Source organism: Contarinia nasturtii, unplaced genomic scaffold (assembly GCF_009176525.2).
Source record: "Contarinia nasturtii isolate CC-2019 unplaced genomic scaffold, AAFC_CNas_1.1 Cnas_scaffold_187, whole genome shotgun sequence".
NCBI classification, from domain to species: Eukaryota; Metazoa; Arthropoda; class Insecta; order Diptera; family Cecidomyiidae; genus Contarinia; species Contarinia nasturtii.
This window is the reverse complement of record NW_022197544.1, coordinates 6,605,149-6,615,959: the sequence shown is the minus strand read 5'-3', so window position 1 is coordinate 6,615,959 and position 10,811 is coordinate 6,605,149. Positions and strand designations below refer to the sequence as shown.

Genomic DNA, 10,811 nt, shown 5'->3' with positions numbered 1-10,811 from the left:
AATTATGAATTTTTGTTGGAGAACAATTTGATAAAAGAAAAAAATGGATCGAATAACAAGTGAGAAAAGACGAAGGGGTGAATGTGAGAAAAATCCAAACTAATTAAGAATAGCAAGACCCCTGGATAGTTTATAAAATTGTGTGTCCAACTAATTGATCAAGACCGTGCTAGATCGATTGATTCGATTCTTACTAATGATTTTATGTGGTTTTGATGGAATCGGTGGACCACTTGATTTGTTCATTCCATAGTGAGATCTTTACTGATCGTACAGCCAAAAACATGGGTTTTAGGTATATTTTTTTTATTTTAATTTGTTTTTTTTTTTCTCGGTTAGGTTCAGTTAATTTATAGGAACTAAGAAAGCAAAATATTTAAATATATTTTGGGCAATTCATTTTTTTTTTTTTGTTGAATCGGAGTCATTTTTTATTTTGTTTTAAATTAAATTATCGAACACGCAGCGTGGGTCAGTTTATTTATTTAACTGTGTTAGACATATTACCCTCATAACATTTTGAATTGTTCGAGTCAGACGAATTTCGATTTTTCTTTCATCTTCAAGTATCAGTACAAATGATTATGTAATCATCAACACTATAATATGTAATAGATATTCGGTTCATTTTCACTTGATTGTGTGTGTGAGAGTGACCAATTCAAGCAAACTTTTATTTAAGTCAAAACTCGGAACAAATTATTACATGCAACATTTAAAACAATTTGGAATGATTAATTATTTTACATTTATTATTATTAATATTATATGTTATGCATTGTTGAATTTAAATGAAATAAAACAATATTCTGAACATTAAATGCAAACATTGAAATAATGTCCCATTCATGACTAATTAAACAACAAATGAATAATAAAAAGTGTATTAGACATTACGAATGATTCAATAAAGAAAAATTAAATGAAGTTTCAATAAAAGCATTCTTTATTTTTGCGTAAATCGAATTTTGTGTTTTTAATTTTATTGTTTGTAGGGAAGATTGTAGCAGTTTTGTCATTTTCAATTTAATCAATTTTTACTTTGTTCATTGCATAATTTATACATTTGCGCGCAAAATGTTTATTTTTTTGTGCACTTCATCACAACCATACATTAGATCAACCTTCAATCGGGGAGTCTATAAAAATGCCTATTTAAAATACTTCTGTGCTGCCCATTCGTCGATGATCGTATACGGGTACAAATTTTTTCCCCTCACGTCCAATGGCAGTTACTGATGAAAATATTTCGTCCGAAGGTGCTCGAACCATTTCATGACCGATTTCACGTAATCCATCAATAATATTGTCTGGAAACCCTTGTTCATATTCCAATTGCATTGGTACAAGTTGGTGATGGAGTCGTGGTGCATGTACTGCGGTCACGATAGATTCTTTGAAATATAAATACCGTAAAAGCACCTAAAATTATTTACAAAAATAAATTAGCTTTCATTCAAAAATGCAAAAACCAGTAACAGAATCGTACGTATGCAACTGAAGATGTTATCTTAAAACCGCCAGCAGCACCAATGGCCATTTCAACATTTCGATTTTCATCCAGAACAATTGTTGGACACATGGAAGACAGTGGCATCTTTTGTGGTCGAATAAAATTGGCTGGTGACGGCAAGAGGCCATATCTATTTTCTAGACCAGGCCCTCCAAATTCGCTCATTCCATTATTTAGAATGATTCCCGTTCGAGAAATAATGTTACATCCAAATCTGAAATTCCGTTCAAGAGATAATCGAATAATCATTGAAAGACTAACTTTCAATAACAAAATAGAAATATTCATTCGACTGCAGGATATCCCCCCTTCATTTACTGACCAGATCCATGTCTGATTGTAAAGCTATTTTATTGAGTCAATGAACGAAAGATACCAAAACAATTTCTCTATGTGTTTTCTTATCAAAAAATTACTATTATCGAATTTTTAATATAGATAATTATTTATTAACCAAAGCCAAATATTCAGCGCATTATCTCAAAGGTGCTTATTTACAACACTCACACATCCAGTCACAAATCACTCAAATATGCTCTAATAACGTTCTGACATTGACCGGCTAAAGCGTTGAATTATTCAGATGTGTTCTTTGTGTTACTAACAATATATAACATAATGCTAGAACAACGTTGAACTGTAGACTGTTTTAGTAGTATTTGTGATGAGCTTTCAATGAAATGTTAACCAAATTTAATCAATTAAATTTTTTTGTATCAAATTTGCGCTAATACCATTTAACAACTGGTTGTCCTTTGTCTTTCATTAGGTATCAATGTCTGCGCCAAATTTGAATCAGCTGAAAACATATTTTAACTCATACAAGTATTCAAGCGATTAATACAATTATATGTAGAATAAGAAGATGAAATGCATTTCATAATTCTTCGTTTGGCCGAAAAGATACATCTCATACTCACTTTTATGCTGAGTCTGACCGCGATTTATATAGTTAGTTGTATTCATTTGCTATCTTGTTCCACAACACTTCAAATGTCTTTGGCGCTTTTCGTATAAACAAATATGTTTGAAGCTAAGTAAAATTTTAAACCTTTATGTCATTTTATGTAAAATATACTCAAAAAATACAGAATTAAATAAGTGAGCAAATCGATACAAGCAACTAATTTCACTCAAATTTGGCATTGTGTTCGTTATTATAAATTTGGCATAGTGTGTCTACAGTCCATAAAGAAAATTCGATTGATTTTTTTAACAAACTCTATTTATTAGACTTAAATCTGCATTTTCAACGTAAGATAAATGCAACGATTCTTTTCGTTTTCGTCTAGTCCAACGGAACATTCAATTTGTACTACCGTTTGTATTCTATTTTTTAATGTAACGCAAATATTTCTTAGCGCTAAAGTTGTCATCCAAATCATCTTCCACTTTGAGAACAACACTCGGCTTACGACGTTCCAGTCGAAGTTTTCGTTCTTCCTCCGTTAAAAGGGTCAAATCAAGTGGTAACTGTATGAAAAGACAATTATTATCAGCAATTGGTATTGACATAATTTCGATTGAACTGTTTGATGAAACTTACATGAATTATTTTCCGTGGTTCATGATACCGAATGGTAAGTGTTGAACCGTCTGGATTTACCAGCGTTGTTGGATAATGCCGGCAATAGAAAATCCGATGGGTTTTTGTTATACTAGCTGTTGCCGATGACACATTTCTTATGTGCTGATATTTACATGGTAAATTTGTTAGAATTGATAGCTTCGAAAACTGCATTCTATGCCACACACACGAATAATTTGTTGAACAAATAATTTGATTCGTCGAGAATTAAGATGTTCTTGTTTTGAATCTATCACAACCGAGGCCTATGAAACTTATGACAGAAAAGCATGCGTTACTGACAGTTTCGGTACAAAGAAGGAATTGCCATATTATATAATCGGTAGTGTTGCCGCTGTCAATCAATAATGTTGTTGTATTTGACTTGAATGGATTTTATTTTGAAGTGAATTCGAACTCTCATTCAAAATTTTAAAGAAATGACACATTTTTTATATACATTCTTTTTATCTTAGAATTTATTCATTTTTTTCTCTAGTTTTTTTTTCTTTTTTTTCGCTCCCTACTCTTCAGTCATTTAAATTATGTTATTCATTCAGGTTTTTTATGCGACGATACATATTCCATTAAATCATTGAGTCCATCGAATTCTGTACGGCCCGATTGAGAATCTTTACTAATTTTTGGCAATATTCCGCCCATTTTATGTCGAAATTCATCCATCTAAAAAAAAAAGAAGTCGTGAATTATTGTTGAAATCAAATTAAAACCGTAGAACATATAAATGTTTGAGTGTGAAATGAGCGCACACAATTGAAAATGTCGTGCAAGTTGTTAAAATTACATTTTTAGCACCCGATAATTTCCAAACTCCATAGAAAAATGTTCCTGTGCCAAGTACAGCATAAAACGTACCCCAGGCAAGAGCTTTTGTCGCCAATTTTGTACCGGCTTCGATTAGATTTACCGTTTCAACTGTGGCTTGTTCATACAGTTTTTGATCCTGTTTTCGAGCATTTGTTAATGTCCGACCAAAACCAGCAAAAGCTGCCATTCCAGATACGGTTGCCAAAAATGCCGCAGCTGATAAATACAAATGAATACACTTCAATATTGGATAAAAGTAAAATTGTGCCGGAATTTTGAATGTATCACTCACCTCTCATACGATATTTTCGTTTCTCCTCATCGCTGGGACGGGTTTTTGTTTCTATTTCTCTAACTGCTTCCATTATTGTCTTAATTCAATTTTGAACATTCTATTTACATCTTCTCGATTCCATTGTTTTGTTCTTCTTTTTTTGGTTTCATTCGATTATTTTACACATGGTGAATTTATGTAAGTAATTTGACAAGAATTGTCACATTGATTCAACACTACGATTCATATAAAATTGTGTACAAAAAAAAGTCAGCATTTTAGTGGTTTGCTTCAATTCTATTCGTTATTGATCGATATCAATAGATGGCGTTAAAGAGTCTTAAAATAAAGGTGATGATTTTCGTGATATTTGAAAAAAGACAATTATTTTCACAAACTCTTTACCAAGTACGAAGTTTTTATTTGAAAAATGTCTAATTTTAACAATATTATAGATAATCATAAAGAACAACACGGTTGCTCTTGTTGTACGTATAGTATGTTGTAGCCGAATGCATTTCGATGAGATTTATTTTTAATTTCCAACACCCTTATTTTCGACATCATCCCTTTTAATTTCGGTGGTATTTGCATCTTTAGAGTTATCGTATTCAGAAATTTTTCGTTGAATAATTCCCTTCGAATTATCCGAAAAATGTAACTCAATCTCTTTTAATGATCGATTCTCCGTTTCGGGCAGAATGTTGTACGTCAGTATTAGGCCAACACATTCAATGAATTAACACGGACAGAGAAAACAGTTTTTCAATCAAAATCACAGAGTTCCCTTTATAGTCAATTGGATTCTATTCTATCCGATCATCGGAAACAATAATTGGAATATTTTCTTCGTGTTGTCCACTTTATACCTTAATTATCCATTTCAATAGGAGATTGGTAATTGCTTAGTTTGTGTACCTTGGTATCCCTGACCTAAAATTTTTTTTTGTATAATTCGCAACGTTTTGATCGAAATCAGATCCTCAAAGATCAACGCTATGCTTCTGTCATATCTTGAAAATTCCATTACAAAAAATAGGAATCGCGTTTATTTAAAGTGAATTTGAAGCTAAAAATCATCAAACGTAGCAACATTTTGATCATGTGTGACAATTTTGCTGAAATTTTTATATATTTTGACAGTCATTATGGTGGGTCATTTTAAGGGTAAATTGGGGCGCTGAATCCGATTCAAGCCTTAAAAATAAGTTACCGCCGATGAAAAATCAAAATTTCATTAAATTTTTGCAAAAAATTGATTAAAAATTGCGATTTTTTGGTTAATAATAATTTTTTGAGCAATTTCAATGCCAGATACACTTTTTTTCGTTTGAAAGTAAAAAAAAACGAGCAAAATAAGGTATTTTTGATATGGTCGGGGTTTTTTCAACCTTTAAACAATGTAATGATGCCAGTTACCTAGTTTTGGACCAAAATTAACAAAACCGGTCGGGAAACAACAATCCGTTCAGATACTGAGATTTGGGCCACCCTAATGTATATATATTTTAAATTAAAAAATGTGTCTCATGTTAATAGATGTTAAATCTGAGTGCTTGGGCTCTTTCTTTGGCAACGATGATGATGGTAATTTTAACGCACTACCCATTCCTGCAGCCAGATGCAAAATTGTCTTCTTTCAGTTATGGCTTACACTGTGGTCAAATGCTTTATGTTCTATCATTTTTGCCTGCACACATAATTATGGTGGTCCTATTAACTGGTTTTTGTCACACCCTTGGTGGCAACCGCTTTCAAGACTTTCATATGCAATGTATTTACTACAGTTTCCAGTAATGGATGTCATAATGGCCAATATACCACCTTCACCATATTTCAGCGAATTAACCATAGTAAGTTTGCCGTTTCGAATCTCGAATTTATTGTTACAGATATATTTTTTCTATTCACAGCTAAAGATTTTCGTCGAAAATTATGTGGTAATGGCGCTTGTCAGTTGAAATGCCGGTATCAAACATTTTGGAACTAGTGAAAAAGTGGGATGTGGCACATCAAAAATTTGTTGAAAATGATAAGAAAACGATATAAGGTACCTTTATTAAATATTTTTTTTACAAAATGGGAATTTCATTCCAATTGGATTTATCAAACATCTATATGTAGAATATGATTTCTTGCAGAAAAATTGAGCAACATACGTTTTCGTTCGGTAAACGATGTCAACGATTCACAATTTGTTTCAACTTTGCATCCTTTATGAATAAAATAACAGAGAGCCAAAAATAAATTTGTTTTATTTAAACTGTTGTTTTTATGCCTAAGACACTCTCATCACAGCATATGGTGAGTTTCTCAAAGATATTATATAATATTAGCAATAAAACGTCCGTTAATAAGAAGAGTGCTTTTCTCAAGTTTTATAGAAAACGAACAATAAACAATAACAATAGCCGATAACATCCGAAATTTACAATAACATTCATTACAAAACCTAAGTATCCAATTGAGAAAGATTTTATGAATCAATAATCCAAGCAAAAATCTTTCCACTCAAATGAAATACTTGATTCATTTTCAAATATTTCAATTCCATTGAGTTTTACTATCGAATATTGTACTAAACTCACTTCAAGCACACTCATTGGAATATGTGGTGCGGTGGTTTTTGTCCACTTTACTCGTTACCATCTATTCCAATAGGTGGTGTTTCGAACAGAGAGTGTACATTTTCTCTGAATATGTAATAGTTACATGAAATTGTTTGCGGATAACTTTTTGATGGCAAATCTGCAATTTTTCATTGAAAATAAAACATTTTGATACTTTTCAGTTTTGTTGATACAAAGATTTAACTTTAAAAATGTGCTGAAATTTATTCTCCATGGAGGGCGTTTTGATTTAAGATTTTGCAAAAGCCTTGAGATATATACGTATATAAATGGAGGGATAATTGCTTAGTTTCTGTACCTTTGTACCTCTGACCAGAATCTATGCCGAAATATAGCTCAAGTTCAAAATTCAAACTCCAACGTTCGTTGGTTTTTTTTATAATCAAATTGTTTGAAATATAGAAATTTTCGAAAATTTGACCCAGAATCAAGACTGTGTTTTAGTGAGCATTGATTATGACGATAAAATCACGGAATGAAATCGGATACTAAAAATTTTATCCGTGTGAAATGAACTGAATTTAATTAGATATTGTGCGATCTGCTTTCAATTAAACAAAGTAAATTTAGGTTCGTCTGAAACTAGATTGCGAATGACATTAACTCTCGATAGTGCATTAATGTGTTTTAAAGTTCATAGCCATTTTTCTAGGCATATTTCATCTCGAAAATCACGAAATAATTATTTTTGTCTTTGATTTTTTGTACAAACATTTATAACTTTATAATCGTTTAATATGCACCAACTTCGCACTATATGATTTAAATGCCAGATCAAACGATACAATAGATTTGAAGTTTTATTTATATTTTATTCAAGATTTTGTAATGCCCGTCAATTGGCAGGGGTCCCAACTTTTTTGGATTTAAGCGGGGAATGTACTATGAAAATACTACTATCAATTTTTTAATAAATCCATAGTGTTTCAATACTCGTTTTTTTTTTAAATCTATTGCAAGACTTGAAAACCAACATTTAAGCCATGAAATGTTCAAAAAATAATAATTAAGTGATTAAGATGTTTCCTCTCCAATTTCATAAGAACACGACATTGTTTTACAATAAATATGTGAACTTTGGTGGAAATGTCCACTCAATTATTTTACAATAAAAATGTTTTTACAATGATTTAAAAAGGGGTTCGCATCAAAAATTGTATTCGTCGAAAACCCGCCGAACATGTAGAATTGATTTCATCGATTTTCTTCATTTTTATTTATATATTCTGGGCCGTCAAAAAGGAAAAGTGAATGCTTTGCAAGTGATTTGATATGGTATATCATTTTCCAAGACGCGAAAGAGACTTGAGATACCATGGCAAATGACAGTAATGAAAATCACTTTGATTTGATTAAATGTATCCGCAGTGTTTGGCTGAAAAGACGGTTGCCACACTCGATGTGAATTTCATCGAGTGAATTGGGTCGATGAGAGAGAGAGAGAGAGAGAGAGAGAGAGAGAGAGAGAGAGAGAAAAAAGAGTCAAAGATTGTTTGTCATGTGAATCGGTTTGTTGTTGCAGACGTCGTCTTCGCCTTCCTTCTCGTCAATGTTCTTGTAAGCCAGTTGGTATTTCGGTGAATGTGCCTCAAAAACAATTGACAACAAATAAAAACCACTTCATACTAATACAATGAACATGCCAAACATTGCCATCCCTTCGAATTTGTCTAAAGAAAACTTTGTATTTCATTTGCCTATATATGTGTGTAAGTTAAGAATGGAATTGGTTGTTTTTAAGTGTTTCGTTTGTGCAGGCAAATTGCACAATTTTCCGTTACGGTTTCGATGGGACCCAACAGCAATTTGAATCATTTTCATCTTATGCTATTTGATAATCGTCATGCCTTTAAATCCATTTTCATTTTGAATGTAGTGAACGAACACCTTACATTGTTCACCCCCCATGATTTCAAATCAGTGGTATTTTATTGCTCATTTTCTCAGTACAAACAAAAGATGAAGATGAAAAAAACATACACACATATACACAGGATAATTGTAACTTGCACCACGAAATCAAAAGCCTTTATGTTCATGTAAACTTCAAACGCAAAGGATTGACAACGACGACGACGATGACAGTCTCTTCGTTTCGTGTGCCCTTTTTTCTCAGTTTTTTTTTATTCGAAACGCTAACATAATCAAAGGGAAAAACTCGAACAAAATGAACAACAACAACGGCAAACCGTTTCTGAAGAAGATGATGGAAACAAGTTACAAAGAGAGCGTTTAACATCAAAGCTGGAATGTTGTATTGTCATACACAAAATTTATGTGTACGCTTTTTTTTGTAGCTACTGCTGATGTTGATGCTTTACTTTATTTTAGCTCTTTTCCCTGTCTCTCTTTCTCAAAACGCGGGTGTGTGTATATGATGTATATGTGAGTCAAACGTTTGTTCTTTGATTTTGTGGAGCAAAGAGAATTTTCGGCACACAGAATATGATGATGAGAGATTCAAATGTCTAAGATAAAGAGAGAACGAGATTGCGAATGATGAGAAAGACACAACAGCAACAACAAAAATGACGCACATCGAAAAATGTGAGAAATTATCGGTGAGTGTTATGACATTGTCGATGAAAAGGTAAAAGTTTTTGGCTTGTAAATGTTTTAAGGCCGCTCTGTGTATATAATAATAACAAAAGAAAAATGACTAAAGTTTACGAAAATATGAACAGCAGAAGTAGCATCGGAATAAAAAAAAATTCGAAAATACAGTAGCCAATCGCATGCAAGAGCCTCTGAGAGCAACTGCAATGGGGCCAAATGGAGAAAAAAAGCACATCAAGAGAAAGACTCGGCAACAGAATACTTTGAGCGGTTAATTTCTTTGTTCTTTTTTTTTAACAAATTGCATTCACTTCCACGAGAAAATTGTGTGCGCCGCTTTATTTTGAGTTCAGACGTTCTTTCAGTACTTCTTCGAGTATTTGGTCGTATGATGTTTGTTTATTTCTTTTTTTTTTACTATTTCGCCATTGTTATTGCTGTGGGAGCAATTTGTGAACAAAAATATGCTCACCGAAAAAAAAATGGAGTCATTTAACAGGTACTGGTTTGGTCTATTTTGAGATGATTGGTGATGGGCGAGATATAGTTAGAAAGAAAAGCATGATATGCAGCACAACACTCGGTTGCTGCAAAGGATCTTTCGTATCCGCATCGTCGTCATCAAAGCTCAATGAGCTCATGTGCACTGTGCATGTGTGTGGCCAATAAAGGCCAGAATTTGCGGTTACTACGCGAATTCTTAGAAACTCAATTACCGCCCGAATGTGTACTTTGGTTGCGGTTATTGTGTGTGTATGAGCCACATGGGTGTTGTTGCTGTTTTTTTTTTGTCGTCAGAGCAAAAATGTCGAACATGGAAGGTAATGGCATGAACAAATGAAAACTACAACAACGCTTGTTATAAGTTGGTGGATCATGAAATGTGTTTCAGCTGCAATTTGTTGAATTGAGAAAAACCTATAATTTGATTAAGATTTTTCCTTTGTTTTATTATGCCGATCATCCGTATTTGCTACTACACTTGCGGCCATTTCTGTTGTTGCTCGCAACGTCACTCGACATGAAAAATCTATTTACTTTTATTTAAATGGTTAGCGGTTTGCTTCTGACACAATTTAGCTGCATTTTTTCAGCACAATCCCAACCACGTCGATTTACCATTATCACTCGCCCGAGCTGATACAAACGATTGAAAAAAAGTAGAAAAAAAAAACAAATAGCTACGATTAAGATAGAAATGGAGTTGAACGCAGAGCGAAAATGAAAGAACGAGACATGGAGAGACCAAATGAATGCACCAAACACACACACACACATCAAACGCCAGTTACAATTTATTTTGAAAAATAGACTTAGCGACTCATTAACCTTGCTATAAATTGTTCTAATGTCTTTGTATCTTGCAAAACAATTTCATATCAGCGGTCTCGTGCAAGTCGCTGAGAATCTTCCGTCTTGAGACGAACGCGTTCTGCGGAATGG

At 32.9% G+C, this 10,811-nt stretch overlaps 3 protein-coding genes across 5 annotated transcripts; all 3 read right to left on the bottom strand.

Moving 5' to 3' along the window:
* Positions 1–1,000: 1,000 nt before the first annotated feature.
* LOC116352400 (scoloptoxin SSD20-like) lies at positions 1,001–2,623 on the bottom strand. 3 transcript variants are annotated; one of them, XM_031784962.1, is made up of 3 exons: positions 2,434–2,623; positions 1,490–2,312; positions 1,001–1,422 (listed from the first exon to the last, which is right to left on the bottom strand). In XM_031784962.1, the coding sequence occupies exons 2-3, from the start codon at positions 1,799–1,801 to the stop codon at positions 1,156–1,158; spliced, it is 579 nt and encodes a 192-aa protein (XP_031640822.1). In that variant the 5' UTR covers positions 1,802–2,312; positions 2,434–2,623; the 3' UTR covers positions 1,001–1,155. The 3 variants fall into 3 exon arrangements, with proteins under 3 accessions (XP_031640822.1, XP_031640824.1, XP_031640821.1); XM_031784964.1 differs by having other exon boundaries at positions 1,490–1,727; XM_031784961.1 differs by having other exon boundaries at positions 1,490–2,623.
* Positions 2,624–2,716: 93 nt separating this feature from the next.
* LOC116352401 (39S ribosomal protein L55, mitochondrial) lies at positions 2,717–3,384 on the bottom strand. The gene is made up of 2 exons (XM_031784965.1): positions 3,060–3,384; positions 2,717–2,986 (listed from the first exon to the last, which is right to left on the bottom strand). The coding sequence occupies exons 1-2, from the start codon at positions 3,252–3,254 to the stop codon at positions 2,843–2,845; spliced, it is 339 nt and encodes a 112-aa protein (XP_031640825.1). The 5' UTR covers positions 3,255–3,384; the 3' UTR covers positions 2,717–2,842.
* A 192-nt stretch (positions 3,385–3,576) lies between these two features.
* LOC116352606 (transmembrane protein 242) lies at positions 3,577–4,377 on the bottom strand. Its single transcript, XM_031785330.1, has 3 exons — positions 4,201–4,377; positions 3,886–4,124; positions 3,577–3,764 (listed from the first exon to the last, which is right to left on the bottom strand). Exons 1-3 carry the CDS (start codon positions 4,271–4,273, stop codon positions 3,633–3,635), a joined length of 444 nt encoding a protein of 147 aa, XP_031641190.1. The 5' UTR covers positions 4,274–4,377; the 3' UTR covers positions 3,577–3,632.
* Positions 4,378–10,811: the final 6,434 nt, after the last annotated feature.